The sequence below is a fragment of the Cornus florida genome, unplaced genomic scaffold (assembly GCF_030987335.1).
Source record: "Cornus florida cultivar Cherokee Brave unplaced genomic scaffold, ASM3098733v1 CherokeeBrave_3.0.0_Hap2_Chr05, whole genome shotgun sequence".
Classification (NCBI taxonomy): Eukaryota; Viridiplantae; Streptophyta; class Magnoliopsida; order Cornales; family Cornaceae; genus Cornus; species Cornus florida.
This window is the reverse complement of record NW_026775575.1, coordinates 13,552,319-13,573,568: the sequence shown is the minus strand read 5'-3', so window position 1 is coordinate 13,573,568 and position 21,250 is coordinate 13,552,319. Positions and strand designations below refer to the sequence as shown.

The following is a 21,250-nucleotide window of genomic DNA, read 5'->3' as shown; positions in this document are numbered from 1 at the left end:
TAAAGTAGGGAAATAAAGATAGATTAAGGTCCTAAAATACTAGTTGGAATGTGCATATTTCAGCACTTATCACAAACCACTTCAATTTTAGAGCAGCCACGAAAACGAGAGAGGAAGGGCGAACCAAGCCTCAGATGCAACACCAACCTTCTCCTTCGTTGAGATCCGAGACCTAAAGGGCATGACATCAAACTAGGAGGAAAAATGAAGTAAGGGCTAAATTGATAATTCCAATATTAATCCGTGTCCACCATCTGTATTATTATAACTTATACGGTATTTGTTATATAATGTTTAATGTTTGGGCCTCAACTATTAGTCAGTTGCGAAAAACCCCCTTTATAAATATTTTTGCCAAAAAACTCTCCTCAACTATCCTACGGGGGTGTTTTTAACTGATATCCGTTTAAGTGATTGTTTGAGGGAATTTTTCAGATAAAATTACCCTCTTAACAAGTTATTCTTTAGACAATTTATTTATTTATTTTTTTTCTCTCCGTCAAGCAAGGTATGTGAAGCAGCAAAGAAACATACCTAAAAAAATAAAAAAATGAAAAGCCAATAAAATCATATTTAAGTTATGTATAATTAATAAAATCAAATTGAGTACAACCGTACAGGAGAGAGAATATCCACAATTGCATTGGAATAGAAGATGGAAAAATTAAGCAGCTCAAGAACTCCTTCAGTGTATTTGATCTTTACCAGCCATTATAACAGTTAATTATTTTAAGGAAAATAATTAATAATTTGCCATGTTTCCTTAGTTCAATTTATTTATTTTCCTTAATTGAATTATACTACTGCAAGGTGAGTTGGACTAAAATTGGCAATTAAAAAGTAACATAACTTCTTTTTCAAATCTGATTTTTTTTTTTAATTACTTACTTGGAGAACACAAAATATCCCAATGTAACTTTTTGAAACGAAATTGTTGTAGTCGATGTACTCAAGTTAAAGACCTAAAAATATGAAAGTTTTTAATGTGAAAAGATATCGTTGCCCTCTATTCAATTCACAATAATCTAATTATAAAGGATATTTAAGTAATTTAGTTTAAGAGAAATGCATTTATCATCTCATCATATATTGTTTTGATTCCACCACCTGCTACTTGAAAATTGTTGTGATTTCATAATTGGGTTTCTCAATCTGCTGTTAGTTTTGTGTGTGAAGGAATGAGAAGACTTGCTTGACGCGGAGAGAGAAGAGAGAGAGAGAGAAAAATAAATAAATTGTCTAAAGAATAATACGTTAAGGAGTAATCTCATCCAAAAAATTCATTCAGACAACCACTTAAATGGACATTAGTTAAAAATACCCCTTGGAATTTTTTGCAATTTGCTCTTAAAGTTTTTATGCCAATGTAACGCTGAAAGAGGGTCTTTAAAATTTTGTTTACCCAATATATTTAGTGACATGGACTACTGTAACAAGTGTCATTTGTCTCATATTGAAATCGGATGAGAAAGTGATTGGGTATAAATAGGTGGACATTTAGTACTACTCAATAGTTCGAGCTTTTGGGTAAATAGATAAACACCTACCTGTTACAGTTGGTATTAGAGTCGGACCTAGTTTTTAATCGGTGTCACGCCAAGCGCTAAGTCTAAATACCCCGAGTAGGCAGATGATCCGAGTCATAATGAAGGCGTTGCGAGTTTGAGTGGGGGAAAATGTAATAAGATTTATTTATTTCCATATAAAAGTGATTAAGTATATAAATAAATAAGTGGGTATATATTTGAATTTACGAGTAAATGGTCAAGCGCCCACAGTTACATCTACATCTACCGTGATCCACTTATTACTCGGAGAAAACCAGGCACTGTGCAACAGGAGGGAATTTTGCAGTGGATATAGATTTTGCGACTGCCGGAGTTCACACCACCCCAATTCAGTTTCGCAGTTCGCTTTAGCTACGCCTCACCGGACACCCGTCTAGAAAGAGAGCAAGAGATGGAGAGTGGCAGTGAAACACAGTTTCTCTTAAACCCTAAGAGTGGAAGCGCGGAGGAAGAAAACCCTAAACCAAAAGCAAAGCCGAAGGTAGTGGTCGTCATGGGGCCAACTGGTTCTGGCAAATCTCGACTCTCCGTTGACCTAGCTTCCCACTTCCCAATCGAGATTATCAATTCTGATTCTATGCAGGTTTTGTGTTTCTATAGTTATTATACATATATTTGGGGGCTCACTCTTGTGTCTCGTTGTAGCATCTTCGGCGCTTTCAAAATTTTGTCTGTTTCATTTGATAGGTTTACAAAGGATTAGATGTTCTCACCAATAAAATTCCCCTTGAAGACCAGAAAGGTTACATTTATTTTTCTATCTCCGTCTACGCGCGCACACATATTTATGTATGTATATATGTAAATTTGTGCCATTTATTTGGTCTTATATATATTATGGGGTTTTGACTGTAGGAGTGCCGCATCATCTTTTGGGCATAGTTAGCCCAGACATTGAATTCACAGCAAAGGATTTTAGGGATGCTGCTATTCCTGTGAGTCTCTCTCCCTCTCTCTCTCACATTGAATTCCACATCATCTTTCAACTAGCTAATTTACCTGTCCCTGACTCTAATTAAAATTTTGATGGAATTGCTTCATTGATTGTGAATTTTTGATGTACCAAGCATAACACTTACTTGGATTGGGTTTTGGCCTTTTTGGTTATTGAAGTTCTGGTTATTCATGGTGTTTTGTCTATGTCTGTAATCCGTGTGCTGGGTATCTGTTATATGTTCTTGGCTGCATTTCATTTTGGATGAAACGAGGAATTGGTTTGTAATATTATTTCCTTTGTTGCCTATCGAATGGGTAAGAGAAAGGGATTGGGAAGGATTATAATGGTAAGCCATACAGATTCATAATGGATAGATTTGATGGGAAAAGAGATTTGATTATGGGAGGGGTCCCTACAAATTCTTCATGCTTCTTTCTATCAATCCCTTTTCTTTCTACAATGACTTCCTTCCCCTACAACAGTTCTATTCTTGCTTTGCAGTTGTTCTCTTATCTCCTTCTCTTTCTCTCTCACACACACAGACACACACACTCTTATCTGTTCTCTCTATTTCTCTTATGTGTTTGTATTTAACTGATTTATCTCTTTTCACCCCCATGCTGAAAAGTGATAGCCAATATTGTTGACCTTGGAAGTTTGTAGGATTGGATCTTAGGCTTTTTGATAGAGAGTTGCGCACGGTCCACTGATCTAGACCTAGATATGGTGAAGAGGTCTTGTAGAATTAATTAATTGTTTTAACTGATTTTAAAATTAAAACAAATTTAACAAAAAATTAATCTTAAAATATAGCTTATAATAAAATTTTTAGTAATCCACAATAATAGAAAGGAGTACAAGCATAAGTAGTAGATACCAGATTTTTATGTGAAAAACAGTAACAAAGGGAAAAAACATGGGACCTAGTCCAGACAAACCAAATTCACTATCAACAAAGAAGGTTTGCAGCCTAAGTTAATAGACTCTGTTCCAAGAATCTTCTAGTTACCAACTTACCTCTCGACCAAAAGGACCCCAAACTTTTTCCTCAAAAAGTCTCCAGGCAGTGCCTAAGCTCGTCAACAGTGTTTGCTCCTCACACACCTGATTCTCTATCGATTTGGTCTCAGCCACTAGTCGTCCAGGCATTAATTTGGTTGTGAATTGAACGGCAGTTTTGAACTTGTCTTAGAAGTACACATCAAAGATTGTCAACACAGATAAACTACACTCACCAACTAAATGCAGATGATGAGTGTAAAAGAAAAAAGATGCACTCTTAAAACTCATAAAAGTATGCCTTCAATACCATATTTTGTGTATGTGATTTGTCCTAGTGTTATGTATTTATAGGCAACATAGAGGTAGATTAGGTTTTTTTGGTGAGTTTGAAACTGAGTTGGAAACTACTATTCTGAACAGCTCGATTAACAGAGTTGGTAACCCACTAACACAATAAAGGTCATGCATGATGGATGTGTGGCTGTAGGCTGAACGATTGGTGGAAACATGTGAATTTTCATTTACTGTATGCTTACATCAAGTTTCAACACTAAGCCCATATCTTTTTGCCTTAGTTGTAAATGAACTGAGAAGACACAGCCAGGCTACGATTCAATGGTGTATGTTAATTTCTGATAATATTGTTTTGATCAATGAAACTAGAGAAGTAAAGTGCCAAATTAAAGGTTTGGAAGGAAGCCCTAAAATCACAAGGAATTACACCAAAAAGGGTCTCTAAACACTCAAAAGAGTCCAAAAAAATCAACTATCTCTGCCATGGAATTACAATTTCTCCCTAGAACCCAACAAAAAAAGAGTGGTAATAATGGAGAACTTCAACCCACCAGTAGAATTCTCCTTTCCTTCAAAGGATCTCCAATTTCTTTCAAGCTATAATCACCACCAAACGCACAAAGCTGTAACCTTTAAGAAATCACAGCTTGGGCCCTCACTATACAACCTCTCCAAGCCTTCACCAAGTCTTTGGAGGAGCTAGGTATCAGCCAGAACTCCTACCACGCCCAACAACATGACCTAGCAGTCCCAAGCCATTGGGCAATGCAGAAGAAGGTGATCAACCGTTTCTTCATCTCTCTTATACATGTAGCAACAATTTACCTCCACTTATCTCCTTCTCTTTAGATTATCTTGAGTTAAGATCTTCCCTAACACAGAGGTCCAATAAAAAAAAAGGGGGGGCCTTTGAGCGCCAAATAGTATTCCCCAGGAAAGAATCTCTAAGAACATCTGAAAGACATCTGAAGAAGGATTGAACATCAAAACGTCCCTGGGAAGAGGGAACCCACACCTAGGAGTCAGAGACTCCACCTACAATCTCCTGGTGGTACAAGATCTCCAACAAGCCAATGCGAGTTTATGACACACATTTTGAGAATCATCATCTAGTTGTGTGAATGGGATCTTACTTTATTCCAGAAATCTGAAGAATTCCCATCCCTGGAGGATAACTTGCGGTGAATCAATCAGTTGCTTGTTGAACACACTTAATCATTGTAGAGTATGTCGCATTGGCATAAGGGGTTCCTGGTGTGCCCGTCGCCGACGCGACCAAATTTGTGTGCAAGTGAGTGTGGCCAAGGTTTACATTTATAAATGCCACTATTACCGCTAACTAAAAATATAGCAAGGGTGAATAGGGATCGTCCCAAGGGATGGAGGGTCGTACTAGGTTGTGGAACCGAGATTAGGGTTAGTAGGTCGAGTGATCAAAAGATTGGTTGGTGGTTGAATTATGCTAAGATGTAAGTTAAACTAAACTAGACAATTAAATGCAATAGAGGTAAAATAAGAGAGAGAGAGATCTTGGGGTTTAGAGATCACCACTAAGCATAGCTCTTCTACACTCTTAATGAATGATTAATGAGGGGAAAGGCATGTATTGTAACAATGGTGTGTGTGTGTGGTTGTTTCAATAAGTATGGATGACTAATTAAGCATATATTGTCTAGACAACACAATGAATAGCACAATATATCAAACTAAGCCGTTAATTCCTCTTTAAGCTCATAATCCAAACATATCACAAAATTAGAGAAATATGCCACTTGCATTCATAAGTATGGAACATCAAACAACAAGCATGGATTGTCCTTCCATTTAACATCTAAACTATCACTACACTACAATTAAGCTAATGACATGAAATTAAACTAATTAAACTAAGGGAGAGGTACAATCCATCAAGGAATGAATATGAACCATCAAATAAAGTACAAGAACATTCCATTAAGCACTATGTCTTGACAATCTTTAAATTTATAGCATTAATACACATAGACATGCATTAATAGCACAAGAAATAGAGACAAATACATGAACATCTATTCTAGTATACGTAGACATATGGATAGAATGAAATGATCAATTGGAAGCATTAAACCATACAAATTATTGAATAAACAAGATTTATATATATAAAGGTGTCAAAACATGTATCACAATACAAATCCCCTAAAAAATACATAAATCAAGATGTAGAAAGCATGCTTAGGGCTAACTCTAGCCCCAAGAGGATGTCTAGCCACTCATGGATGATGTCTTCCAACCCTCAAGGGCTAACTCCATGGTAGATATTGCTCCTCTTCTTGGTTGATGGAAGATCTCCAAGCTTGTGTCTCTAGCCTCCTCATCCTCCTCTAATTATCTAAGCCTCCAAGTATATGAGTATATGTCAAAAAGTGGCTCATATTCTTTATATAGGTAGGTCAAAAATCACCCAAAATGAGCTGGGCTCGTACACTAAATATTCCTCCAATGATTGGATATGAGACAACTTTTAATGAGCTGGAATTTGGATTTTCTCAGGATTTGGGAAGTTTGATCGATCGAACTTGTGGTGAGATCGATCGATCATGGATGAGATCTATCGAACTGAAGTTGGATCGATCCTCTATGGCGGCGCCTTTTTGGATAAAAACAAATCTGAGATATTTGGGAAAAGCACAAAAGTGGTTGGTAGGGTGGTATAGTCTGGATAAGATCAATCATTTGGATAAGGACAAGATGGTTCGATTGATCAGAGATTGAAGTTGGATCGATCGAACTTTGAGATCTTTGAATAGGGACAAACATGGCTAAGATCCATCTTGAAGTGCTGAGATCGATGAAAGTTGGATCGATTGAACTTTTCTTGAGATCGATCGAAGTTGATGAAATTCCACCATTTGCTTCCTTTTGCTCTACTTTGCTCATTTCTTTGATTCATCCCATAATTGCTTCATTTCTGCTCTTATTTGGCCGAGTTAGCTTATTTTGGGGATAAGTACCTGAAAATGGAAATAATACGAAATCAATCTAAAGCAGGAATATAAGATAGATAAAGGTCCTAGAACACCTAAGCTTAAGGGGTTTAAATGCGCACTTTTCAGAGCTCATCACATCCCCAAACTTAAATATTGCTAGTCCCTACCAATGAACTAGAAAGTAAAGGAATGAAATGAACAACTATACAAGTATGAACTAGAAAATAATAAATGGATAGCGCCACTTTCGTAGGGAACACGATTGCATTTAGCATATGCAACAAGCCTTTTAAACCCCTAGTGGACGAGTGAAGTCTAGTGAGGGTTTCCAGAAATGATACCCACAAACATTAAGCTCATTCTTTCAAAAGAGGTACCAATATTGCAAACAAGTATTGAGAGAAAACTATCTCAAGTATGCAATTTTTCAACCATTCCCAAGCATTCTCTCAAAATTTCAACATCAAACAAGCAAATATGGTCCTCCACGCATCAAGAAATGATCATGCAAATTAAAACAACACTATAATCCTTTTTGAGTGGACCGGCATCAAGTGTGTTGCTATCTTAGCCAACTAAAGAATTAATCACATCCTTACCCTCAAACTAGTACACAAATCTAGTCCCAATCATCAAAACAAAGAGTGGACCTTTTATTAAAATTTTATTGTTCTAGGTACGCTTATTCTTTTTACTCGATTTTTTATTTTATTTTATTATTTTTATTTATTTATTTATTTTTTTGGGATCAAAGATGGAAGCATAGTGCAATGTGTTGATCTATTAAGCTTTCTAGTGATCCACGAGGTCGAGCGTTAGGTCAATGACTCCCAAACTGGACGACTTTATGGCATTAGGTGTTCAAACACCCCTACGGACTTACAAACTCAAATCAACTAAGTTACAAATCAAGACAACCTCCATCTAATCATTTCCCACTTCTCACCTTTTAGGAGAAGTTCTCACTTTTTATTACTTTTGCAACTTTTTTTTTTTTTTCAATTATTAACCTAGAGTTTGGGCCCTCCACCTTTCGGCGCGAGAAATTCAGTGCTTGATGAGGCTAGAATTCCGGCTACTCAATGAAAAGGGTTTGTTATCCACCTTTATCAAGAATGAAAGCTTTCAATACATTACTAACCTAATTGGGATATAACCAATTCAATAATCAACAAAGCATGCATCCCACAAATAAATGCTAGTGTGCCCCTGTGCTAGTGTAGAATCTTAGAGTGAATCTCAAAACAATCACAAAATCAGGATGATGTGGACCACAAATGTAAGCAAGATATCAATCTTTCAAAAAATTTACTCCTAAATGGCATCCACAAGGCATACAAGGAGTATTGGAATCTCAAGTCAAGCAATTTTTAAATTTTAAGCAATATAGTTCTCAAAAGATCAAAGTCATAGCTAATCATGGACCAATCATAGAAAATCCCTCAAATACACAAGTCATGCTCAAAATTTTGAATTTTAAAACAAAGACTGCAAAACACCATTATCCCCAAACTTAAATGGCACAGTGTTCTCAGTGTGCAAAGAGAACAAGGGAAAGAGTATACCAGTGCAACTATAGCAAAGAATAGCCGGAACAGAAGTATCCAAAGTAGGTGGCATAGCCTCCCCAAACTTGGGATTAACTGTGGTCATGAAATTTTGGCACTTGGATAAAACTCATCAGATAACAAAAGGGATAATCACAGTGCACAGTGGACATGCAAGTGTAAATAGGATAGCAACTGAAAATAGAGAGATGTATAAGGGTGGTCCTGAAAATTTTGGGCAGTACTCTCTCTCACTGAAGTTACTGGGATGCACCTGATGGAGTCAATCACAAATAGATATATCAATAGAAGAATATGACATCCAAAAGAAAGCATAAATAAAACAGGATAAAGTGCATAGTACATCATAAAATCAAAGCCGATAGGCTGGCTATAAAAATAATATACAGTGACAAAAATGTAGCAAGTATCACAAAGATCAAGTATATAAAAGAGGAAGAATTGGGAATATCAGGTGGATGAGGCAGGACGGGCAGGGTGGGCTCCGCGGATGTCTCTGGATAGATCTCTAAATGCGGTCATGACATCCGTGCGGAGAGAAGCAATGTCAGCTCTAATGGAGACAGTCTCTGCTCGGATAGATGCCACTGAGTCCTCCAGAGTTTGAAGACGCTCTCCAAAGCTGAGTATGTGGTCTGGAGCCTCAGGTGATGGATCTAAAGAATAATGATCCTGAGTCTGCTCCTGAAAGTGTATGGGCGACCCAACTAGAGAGTGCTGCTCTGTGGCATCTGCACGCACGGCAGCCGGACCGACTGGTACGTCGTCCGCTGCCGAGTTTGTTGCTGCTACCGCCGCTGCTGCCGCCTCCTCAGCCTCTAACTCCTTCGCTGCCACTACCGTGTCATCCTGTAGTCTGCCAATAATAGCATTGTAGTTCTTAGCCCAGTCCTTCTTCTTGAAGGAACAAGATTCTCTCTCAGGGCGCTCCTGTGGTTGGAAGGGATAGCGCTGATCGCGTAAAATCTGGGTGATGAGGTGGCCGAATGGAAGGAACTTGGCCCGCTCCCTGCTAATATAATCATCATAGAACTTCCTCATCACGCACCGGATAAGGGAAGGAATAGATAGCCAGTGCCCTGAATAGAAGGCGTATAGAGCTGTAAGATAGTCGCCTCTCCGCTGAATCTTGTGGCCGGCCATAAAGACGTTGCGGAACAGGACAGAGTCGAAGAACCACAAGTCGTCTGGCAAATGAGTACGGGTGGCAAAGGTCTCGCCAGCGGCATAGTGACCTGTAAGAAAAACGGCCATGTCGGCATATGTAGGCCTGTAAAGAGTAGGATAGGCCTCTTGAAGATCGGGAGGACAGAGATGTGGACACTGGCAGGATCTGGATAATGTATCCACGGTAATGCTGATCGGGTAGCCGTCAATGGTGGTCCGCAGCTCCTCCGGGTTACGCGGGGCAGGCCGGAGGTTCTGGTAGAACATTCGGACGAGCCTCGGGTATACCGGGTAAGTGACGGGCGAGGATAGCTGAGATGCCCCTGCGGAAGATATCATCATAGGCTGATCGGGTAAGCACAGACTGGGAAAAGTAATCGAGGTCGAAGACCGACTCGTGCGCCACCTGAAGGCGTGAGTATCTCGGCAATGGCCGGTCTAGATCGTGAGTTGGCTGAGCTGGTGGTGGTGATGGAGATGGAATATGTGCAGTCTCAGCATCAACCTGTGGGGAAGGAGATGCCTCAACAGATGAATGTAGTCTGCTGTCAGATATAGGAGACTGAGGTGGAGTGGGCTCATGTGAGGGCTCTGCTGGCTCCTCTGTCCTCTATCGGACTCTCCTCTGAGTGTCCTCAGGAATGGGATCTCGGACACGAGATGGGCCTGCCTGGTCGTCCGATCTCTGTCTAGCTCCGCGGTGATAGTGTCCGCGAGCTACGGTCTTGACTCTAACCATGGTCTGCAAAAAGAAAATTCAAAGGGAAGTCAGTGCTGGGGTAAAGAATTTAAAGCACAGGTTATAGAATCATGCATGTCAAATAAGATAGACAAAACAAATAAGGCACATGAATTTATGCAAGTGACGAGGAATGGTGTGAAGCATGCTAGATAGTATAAGTATGAGATGCGTCCAATGTGGAAAACACAGGCATTGGGCAAGTATGAGATAGCATGGCACACAATAGATGACATATGAAGTATATGAAACAAGTCTATGAGGTTCGATCGGTCACAAAAATGTGAGATCGATCTGACTTCGATTGATCGAACTTGAGTGAGATCGATCTCACTCAGATCGATCTGAGAAAAAGTTCGATCGATCGAACTGAGTGGGATCGTGGACAGTCACAGATTTGTGACGTGGATGGCATGGGGGCCTCACAAATGGGTTTGTGGGTCCCTCTACACAACAAATCATCAAAAATGGTCACTTGATTTGCCCCGTGACCCCCAAAATCGAATCAAAATCAAGAAAAATATAAACATATATATACACACATATACAAAGCTTCAAATCGGCAACAAATCATCATCATAATAGCCTAGATCTAACATTTAACACATGTATTCATGAAATCTAAGCTTGAATAAAAGGAATGAGGTCTCGGATCTTACCTCAAGTCGAGTGAAGATGAGAGGAAGATGGAATGAAGATCCAAGAGGAGAGAGAGTGATTCGGGATGAGTGAGATGTCACCGGAGTCTCGCCGAAGATGGAGAAGAGTGGTGCGGTGGTTAGGGACGAAGGGAGGGTGTTAGACCGATCTTTAGGGATCGATCTAATAACCCTAGATCTATTTTTTAAAACACCCCCGAACCAGTTCGATCGATCGAACTGAAGTCTCAGATCGATCGAACTGAAGTCGATCTCTCCTTTGATTTTTTGATTTTTTTGATTTTTAATATATATATATATATATATATATATATATTTTTTTTTTTGAATAATCAAAATTTAAAAATTAAAAATTAAAAACTAAAAATTTAAAAGTTGAAAATATTTTTGGATTTTTAAAATAATGAAAGTCAAAACAAAGTTAAACTAAGGAATTCCAGAATTGAGATCGATCTGAATAAATGTTCGATTGATCTGACAGAGAGCAAAAATATGTAGGTTTTTGGTTCAAAATTTTTCTTAGTGTTGGCACTGCAGATCGATCCAAGATGAAGTTGGATCGATCAAAGAACTAAAGATCAATCTAGGAATGAGTTCGAATGATGGGACAGAGAGTTGAAATATGCAGGTTGGATGCAGGTCCAAAATTTTTCTAAGTGTTGAGACAGCAGATCGATCCAAGATGAAGTTGGATTGATCGAAGAACTAAAGATCGATCTAGGAATGTCTTCGAACGATTGGACAGAGAGTGATTTGGATGCAGGTTTGGAGTTCGATCGATCGAACCTCCTTGGAGATCGATCGAACTTGGACAAAATTCTCAATTTCAACATGAAAGTGCATGCAATCCTAATCACAATTCCTAGCAATGCATATGAACCTAAAACCAATATCTAGACTTCGCAAGAAATGAAATTAAAGATAGAAATGAGGGAGGAATAGGGTTTTGACACCCTACGAAATGCCTTGCTAGTCTTTAACGTCTCTAGCAAGACGTTGGGCTCTTTTAGCTCGGATCAAACATCTTGTAGTGCATCCCTTCCTTAATGGGGTGATGGATGCCTTGAGCTCCTCCCAACAAATGGTTCTCTAGAGAACTTTCTGGATTAGGCTCAAAGGAACTTCTTGGTCCTTGGTCAAAACAATCTTTGGGCTTCCATGCCCTTTCAAAACAAAACTTTGAAACAACTTTCTTTGGTTTCAAGGTTGAAGATGGACTTTTCGAAACTTTGGTCTCACACAAACACTCAATTCCTTCACATGTATGGTTATGACATTTCTCCTCAACATTAACTTCTTCATGCTTGTCAAATGAATTGGGGGTTGGATTGAAAATATTCAACTTCACCTTCATGTGGCCAAATGAAATCTTCATTATCCTCGTCCTACAATTAATGTTGGCATTTGCGGTTGCCAAGAAAGGACGGCCAAGGATAACGGGAATTTGGCTCTTAGGATTTGGGACCGGTTTTGTGTCAACGACAACAAAATCAACGAGAAAGAAGAATTTATCAATCTTAATCAAAACATCCTCAATGATACCCCAAGGCTTCTTGATGGATCGGTCGGCAAGTTGCAAAACCACCGACGTCGGTTTCAAGTCTCCTAAGCCTAATTTGACATACACCGAGTATGGAAGAAGATTAACACTTGCTTCTAGGTCAAGAAGAGCCCAATTAATGATATGATCACCAATGATGCATGAAGTGGTAGGTGAACCGGGTCCATAAACTTTGGAAGAGTGTTATGTTTCAAAATTGAGCTTACTCGCTCGGTTAAGACCACTTTCCTAGGTGCTTGGCTTTTATTCTTCCTCTTTTGGGTGCATAAGTCTTTTAAGAACTTGGCATAAGCCGGAATTTGCTTGATTGCATCCAAAAGTGGAAGATTGACTTTCACTTGCCTAAACACATCCATAATTTCATTTGCTTTGGCCTTTTGCTTGTCATTTGAAATGGATCATTTTAAGGCATTCGGAAATGGAGCTTTTGGTTCAAAAATCTTTTCAAAATTTTTCTTTGAAGTTTTTTCAACACAAGAAGTTTCGAAATCATGTTGCTAATCTTTCTTTTCAAAATCACTTTTCAAATCACTTTTCAACACCTTCTCATTCGAAAAATCATGCATATGCAATGAAGGAGGAAAAGGGTGTGAAACGGGATGGTGTCAACTTTGGGTTGCACCGGTTCACTCTCTTCATTGGACATACCCACTTGGTTGTCCACAATCTTCCCACTTCTCAAGGTAGTCACCGCATTGATATGCTCTATTGTGTGACCTTCCGATGAGGAATGAGTCTCCACAACACATTGTTGCTTTTGTGGGGCATTCAAAAGCATTTTCCCTTTTTCTCTAGCATTCAAAGTACTAGCTATTTGCCCTACTTGGGTTTCTAGCTTAGCAATAGATTGAGAATGAGAATGAAGCAATTGAGTGTTAGCCTCTAGAGTGCCAAGAGCGGTCAAAACTTTCTCTTCAAAGGCGGGACTCCTAGAATTTCCTTGCGAATATGACGGTTGATTTGGAAAATGAGAATTAGAGAATTGGTTTCCTTGTGATTGAAATGGTCTATATCCTTGGGAACCTTGGCTTTGCATCGGAGGTGGAACATATTTTCCTTGGAAACCGCCTTGGGGAGGGTTTGAGCCTTCCCCTTGGTTTTTCCAAGAAAAGTTCGGGTGATTCCTCCAACTTGGATTATAGTGATTGCCATAAGGATTGTTCCCTTGATTAACAAATGTTGCATTGACTTGTTCATGATGCTCACTTTGCACATGTCCATGGGGACAATTGGAAGTAGAATGTAAAACACTTGAACAAGTCATACATGTCTCATTAGATGCATGATGGGAATGGTTTGGGATGAAAGATACTTGATTTGCCGTGTTTTGGTTGATCAAGAATTGATCAAACCTTTGAGATAAGGATTTCATCTCGGCATCTATTTCATTGGAATGGTCGACTTGATGTAAGCCAACACTCTTTCTTCCACTTGAATTCTTACCATTCTTGGAAGATAAAGTTTGATGCAAAGAATTCTCACTCATGCTCTCATAAAGACGCCACACGTCATCCTCACGCCTATCAATGTAGAGCCACCCATGGAAGCATCAACCATGCCCTTGTGATTGTTCGATAAGCTCTTAAAGAAATATTGAACTAATTGCTATTTGGGCATGTCATGATGTGGACACTTCCTAAGCAATTTATTAAAGCGTTCCCATGCCTCATGGAACGTTTCCCCATTCCCGTGTGAAAACTCTCGAATTAAGGTTCGCATGGCATTGGTCTTAGAAACCGGATAGTACTTTTCAAGAACTCTAGTTGCATTTCCGCCCAAGAAGTTATTGAAAAAGGCCTAAGATTGTTAAATCAATATTTTGCCTTGTCTTTAAGGGTGAATGGAAAAAGTTTAAGCCTTAAGACCTCTTCCGGCATGTCCGTATATCTCACGTTGGAACATACTTCAAGAAACTCATCCAAATGCTTGTAAGATTCTTCACTTGGAAGTCCATGATAGTTAGGAAGCATTTGAATGGTTTGTGGTTTGATTTCATATTGATGTGCTCTAAATGGTGGCAATTGAATGCATGTGGGTGCATTATATTCATTAGGCACATAGTGATCTCTTAAAGCAAGGGGAGGATTAACAATTGGAGGTGCAACATGGGCACCTTGATTGCCTTGAACAATGGGAGATTGTGGAGCATAGATTGGCCTTGGCATTCCCAATGGAACTTGGCCTTGTTGTTGTGGTGGATGAATGAATGGCCTTGGCATGCCTAATGGTACTTGCATGTTATCATGATGCACATTGGGGTGGAGGATACCTTGTTGGTCTATGTGACCAAGGTCCTCCACATAGTCGTCATTCAAATTCTCCATTGGCGAAATGGAGTGATGAGAATTACCTCTTCCCCTAGGATTATGAATAACCGATTCAAGATGCAAATTAGAAGGGACAAGAGTAGGATTTAATGACCTACGACCATGCATGCACAATGCAACACAACAAGCAATAATGACAAACACTTCACCTTCACAACAAATCAACAATCAACAAACTTCTTCCGCATACAATGATCCTATACTCCTAGGCTATCAACAATATGCAAAGAAAAGTAATTTGCCTCCACGTGGGCTCACGATTTATCTGAGAATTGAAATACAAGCCTCCACGCGGGCTGACGATTTAACTAGAGATTGAGTTAGAAAGATCTCACAAAGGTCTTATAGCACTTTAACTCCAATTTTTTTTTAGTTTTTAGCTTAACAATTTTTTTAGAATTTAGCCTTTTTCCTTGCTTTTGCTTAGCTCCTTTGCTTGGATGCTCCTTTGCTCACCTTCTTGCTCAATGTTCCTAGTCAAACAAGAACTAACACAATAAGTAACCAAAATGAAAATGAAAATAAAGTAAAGACACGATCAAAAGAGTACTAATTCCTAATTAATTCCACAAATACGACGTTGCAGTCAATCAATCCCCAGCAATGGCGCCAAAAACTTGGTTTGCCCGTCGCCGATGCGACCAACTTTGTGTGCAAGTGAGTGTGGCCAAGTTTTATATTTATAAATGCCACTACTACCGCTAACTAAAAATATAGCAAGGGTGAGTAGGGATCGTCCCAAGGGATTGGAGGGTCGTATTAGGTTGTGGAACCGAGATTAGGGTTAGTTGGTCGAGTGATCAAAAGATTGGTTTGTGGTTGAATTATGCTAAGACGTAAGTTAAACTAAAGTAGACAATTAAATGCAATAGAGGTAAAATAAGCGAGAGAGAGATCTTGTGGTTTACAGATCACCACTAAGCATAGCTCTTCTACACCCTTAATGAATGATTAATGAGGGGAAAGGCATATATTGTAACAATGGTGTGTGTGTGGTTGTTTCAACAAGCATGGATGGCCAATTAAGCATATATTGTCTAGACAACACAATAAATAGCACAATATATCAAACTAAGCCATTAATTCCTCTTTAAGCCCACAATCCAAACACATCACAAAAGTAGAAAAATATGTCACTTGCATTCATAAGTATGGAACGTCAAACAACAAGCATGGATTGTCCTCCCATTTAACATCTAAACTACCACTACACTACAGTTAAACTAATGACATGAAATTAAACTAATTAAACTAAGGGAGAGGTACAATCCATCAAGGAATGAGTATGACCCATCAAATAAACCACAAGAACATTCCATTAAGCACTATGTCTTGACAATTTCTAGATCTATAACATTAATACACATAGACATGCATCAATAGCACAAGAAATAGAGACAAACACATGAATATCTATTCTAGCATACATAGACATATGGATAGAATGAAATGATCAATTGGAAGCATTAAACCATACAAATCATTGAATAAACAAGATCTATATATATAAAAGTGTCAAAAGATGTATCACAATACAAATCCCCTAAAAAATATATAAATCAAGATGTAGAAAGCATGCTTAGGGCTAACTCTAGCCCTAAGAGGATGTCTAGCCGCTCATGGATGATGTCTTCCAACCCTGAAGGGCTAACTCCATGATAGAGATTGCTCCTCTTTTTGATTGATGGAAGATCTCTAAGCTTGTGTCTCTAGCCTCCTCCTCCTCTAATTATCTAAACCTCCAAGTATATGAGTATATGTCAAAAAGTAACTCATATTCCTTATATAGGTAGGTCAAAAATCACCCAAAATGAGCTGGGCTCGTACACCAAATATTTCTCCAATGATTGGATATGAGACAACTTTTAATAAGCTGGAATTTGGATTTTCTCAGGATTTGGGAAGTTCGATCGATCGAACTTGTGGTGAGATCGATCAAACATGGCTGAGATCTATCAAACTGAAGTTGGATCGATCCTTTATGGCAGCGCCTTTTTGGATAAAAACAAATCTGAGATATTTTGAAGATATTTTGGGAAAAGGACAAAAGTGGTTGGTAGGGTGGTACAGTTTGGATAAGATCAATCATTTGGATAAGGGCAAGATGGTTCGATCGATCAGAGATTGAAGTTGGATCGATCGAACTTTGAGATCTTTGAATAGGGACAAACATGGCTCAGATTCATCTTGAAGTGCTGAGATCAATGAAAGTTGGATCGATCGAATTTTTCTTGAGATCGATCGAAGTTGCTGAAATTCTACCCTTTGTTTCCTTTTGCTCTACTTTGCTCATTTCTTTGATTTATCCCAGAATTGCTTCATTTCTGCTCTTATTTGGCTGAGTTAGCTTATTTTGGAGATAAGTGCCTGAAAATGGAAATAATACGAAATCAATCTAAAGCGAGAAAATAAGATAGATAAAGGTCCTAGAACATCTAAGCTTAAGGGGTTTAAATGCGCACTTTTCAGCGCTCATCAGTTCCTCAATCAACAATAGCAGGGTACAAAGTAGAATGTCTAACATAAGTTAGGATTAGAAATGTCTAGATGATTATATTGGTTTGTAAAATCTAATACCTAAATTTATACACCTTTATTCACAGTGAAGTGGTTTTAATCTGGATGTTGTCCCCTGTGATTGTTGCCTTGCTTTTTGCTAAGGCTTGTCCATGTAAATCCATCGTGTTTGAATGGTTAATTGCATTCACCTAATCGATTTTGTCAGTTCATTGTGTTTATCAAATTGGATAATATTTGTAACCATATAAATTAAATAATACAATTTTTTTTTTTTGATAAGTAATAGTGAAATAAAAAGGCGTTCAAAAGGGGAACGCGTCCCTTATACAATAGTGGAACCGGGGCTAAGGCCCCAAAGAATCCAAAAAAATAATTAAATCATCAGAAGAGGAGCAAGAACTCCTCTTCACATAATTGAAGAGAGAACGAAGAATATTAAGTTTCAGCGTCGCCATAGAGGACTCCTCTCCTTCGAACATTCTATTATTTTTTTCCTTCCAAATGCACCATCAAACGCAATGTGGGACAATTCTCCAATAATCGCGTATATCCCTTCTCACACGACATCCTCTCCAGATATGAATCAAATCCTTAGTAGAACGTGGCATTACCCAACACATACCAAACAACCCAAGAATAAGATTCCAATAGTCATGTGCCACTAGGCAATGCATAAGGAGGGTGATCAACTGACTCCCCATCTTTCTTGCATGGGCAACACCAATTAACAAAACAATAACAACTCTTCCTCAAGTTATCAATTGTCAGTATCTTACCCCATACAACAGTCCATACAAAGAAAGCCACCCTAGTTGGAGCCATGGAACGCCAAATGGTCTTCCACGGGAAGTCACGGTTATCAAAATTAGACAGACATGAGAACTAAGATCTTACTTAGAAACGACCGTGGGAAGAGGGAACCTATGTCAAATCATCATGACCTCTGCTAACTCCCTCATGCCAATACAATTGAACCAGAAAAACATGTACCTTGTCCAACTCCCAATCCCGATATGAACGCCGAAAATGCACGTCCCATGTAATCCCACTACCATCAAGCCGATAATAGTTAGCTACGTAAGCGTGTTTATCAACCGCAATACTATATAATCTAAGAAATGTATGAGATAATGGTTGATCAGCATACCAAAGATCTTCCTAAAAACAAACGCGGCTGCCATCACGAACTTTGAATTTGACATGAGCGGAAAAAAAATCCCATCCCTTCCAAATGAATTTCCGCACCCCGACTCCTCCCACAAGAGAAATCGGACGGGTAGACGAGCCGCCAACCTCTTCCCCAAACCGATATGAGACTAGCCTTCGCCAAGGACGATGCCTTTCCCTCATGTATCTCCATAACCATTTACCTAGGAGAGCTTGATTAAAAGGAACCAATCGTCTAATACCTAGACCACCCAACTTCATGGGCTTACAAACTTGCTCCCATTTGACAAGGTACTTAAACTCGTCACCCCTTCCGCCCCATAGGAAATCCCTTTGAATTTTTTTAATCTTATCAGCAACGGAGCATGGAATTTGAAATATAGATAGAAAATAAGTGGGGAGGCTTGATAAAGTACTCTTAATAAGAGTAACTTTACCCCTCTTAGACAAGTATTGCTTCTTCCATCCTGCCAATCTCTTTGCATACCTGTCAATCACTGAATCCCAGCTCCCCACTATCCTTGAAGAGACCCCTAGGGGCAAACCCAAATAAGGAATAGGAAAAGAACTATCCCTGCACCCAAGAACTGCAGCTAAAGAAGAAATATCCTGAACATTCCCTACCAGGACAAGCACACTCTTAGCCACGTTTACCTTTAGCCCGGAAACCGCCTGAAAACAAGCCAGGATGCACCTCAAATATTGAAGTTGAGACACATCGGCATCACAAAAAATCAGGGTATCGTCTGCAAAAAGTAAATGAGAGATCTCCACCTGATGGACTAGATCTCTATCCACCTGAAGCCCTTAATAAGACCAAGATGCTCTGCCTTGCGCATAAGTCTGCTTAAGCCCTCCATAACAATTAGAAAAAGGAAAGACAACAAAGGATCACCTTGTCTTAAACCCCGAGTACACCCAAAGAAGCCAGCGGGAGATCCATTCACAAGAATTGAAAACTTGACAGACGAAAGACATGTCTTAATCCACTTCCTCCATATACTTCCAAACCCCATTCTTTGTAACAAATAAAGTAGGAAATTCCAGTTCACAGGATCATACGCTTTAATACTCCACGTACACCACTACACAATCTGTAGATCACACATTCGCTTGCAATAAGTATTGAATCAAGAATTTGCCGTCCAGCAAAAGCATTCTAGGAATCCGAGATAATCCCATCCATCACTTCCCTCATCCTTAGAGCAAGCACCTTAGTTATGAGTTTGTAAATACAGCCCACTAAGCTAATTGGACGAAAATCCTTAATGTCAGAAGTGCCTCCTTTCTTAGGGATAAGTGCAATAAATGAAGCATTGAGCGACTTCTCAAAGACACCAGTAGAATGAAACTCTTGAAATGTACCCATCACTTCATTTCTCACTACCGCCCAACTTTCCAACAGAAAACGTATAGTAAACCCATCAGGCCCCAGAGCTTTGTCCCCATTACAACTTGACAAAGCCTTTAGAACTTCGTCTTCAGTAAAAGGACTCTCAAGCCCATCTCTATCCAACTCAGAAATAGCCTAAAAAAGGAGACCATCAAGTTTGGGTCTCCAATCTAATGGCTCGGTATAAAGCTTCTGAAAAAAAGAAATGATCCCATTATGCACCTCTTCCTCCCTCCACAACTCCACATCTTCCACCCGAATTCGTCCTATATGATTACTCCTGTGAGCATTAGCTAGTCTATAAAAGAATTTAGTGTTATGATCTCCTTCTTTTAGCCAAAGAGCCCGGGATTTTTGTCGCCACAAAATCTCCTCCATACTAGCAATCTCGGCAAAAACAGCCTGGCAGGAAACTCTCCTAGAACGTAGAGACTTCACGTCCCCTCCCGCCTCTTCAAGTCGTTCAGCAAGGACTTTATTCTTCCTCCATTCCAGATTCCCAAAAACATCCTTGTTCCACTGCTTAAGATCGAATTTGAGAGCCCTTAGCTTCTTTGTTAATGTGAAGCTGGGCGAGCTTAAAACTATTGCTCCCTCCCACCAAGATCTAACTTTCCTTTGGAAGTCCTCCGCTCTCAATGACATGTTCTCAAATCAAAATGGGGATCTTCGAGAACACAAACCTCCACAATCCAAGACCAAAGGAACATGATCAGAAGTGACCCTTGATAAAACCGCCTGAACGACGTCCGGGAATTTCTCTTCCCACTACCCAGAAATTAAAAATCTGTCCAGTCTTGAAAGAGTGATTGGATCCCTGCCATTTGACCAGGTATAGGTTGCACCTTCCATTGGTAAATCAATAAGAAAATGCTCATCAATAAAATCAAAAAACTGATCCATATCTGAGGACCTCCTTCCCCCTGTAGACCTCTCTTACGGGGACCTTACAGAATTGAAATTCCCACCCAAACACCAAGGGAGAGACCACAATCCTTGATCATGGCGGAGCTCCTCTTATAAAACAGGTCGCTCATTATCAACAACCGGTCTATATACTGCAGAAAAAACCCATATGAAATTGTCCTTTTCTATCTTGAACTCACAGGACACAGAAAATCTCCCCATCCACACGTCCATTCTAGACAACCATCTACTATCCCACATAACTAAGATCCCACTCGAAGTACCTATAGCATTCAAGGCCTCCCATTCCACAAACCTTCCTCCCCACAGACTCTTACCACCCCTTCAGAAATGGATGCCAACTTGGGTTCTTGCAAACAAACAACCTGGGCCCCCCATTTCCTTAAAGTTACCTTTACCACCCTCCTCTTGTTCGGGTCGTTGAGACCACGAACATTCCATGTAATGATTCG

At 39.4% G+C, this 21,250-nt stretch overlaps 1 protein-coding gene across 7 annotated transcripts in view; it reads left to right on the top strand.

Annotated features, from left to right (window-relative positions):
• Positions 1–1,800: 1,800 nt before the first annotated feature.
• LOC132306128 (tRNA dimethylallyltransferase 2) overlaps positions 1,801–21,250 on the top strand; it is a 73,506-nt gene continuing 54,056 nt past the window's right edge. For 2 of the 7 annotated variants that reach the window (XM_059803373.1, XM_059803369.1), the window contains exons 1-3: positions 1,805–2,151; positions 2,256–2,310; positions 2,424–2,503. In XM_059803373.1, coding sequence (XP_059659356.1) covers positions 1,960–2,151; positions 2,256–2,310; positions 2,424–2,503 — 327 coding nt within the window. In that variant the 5' untranslated portion in view covers positions 1,805–1,959. Of the gene's footprint in view, positions 2,152–2,255; positions 2,311–2,423; positions 2,504–21,250 lie in introns of all 7 variants that reach the window. The other 5 variants (XM_059803374.1, XM_059803371.1, XR_009481830.1 and 2 more) reach the window with 4 other exon arrangements.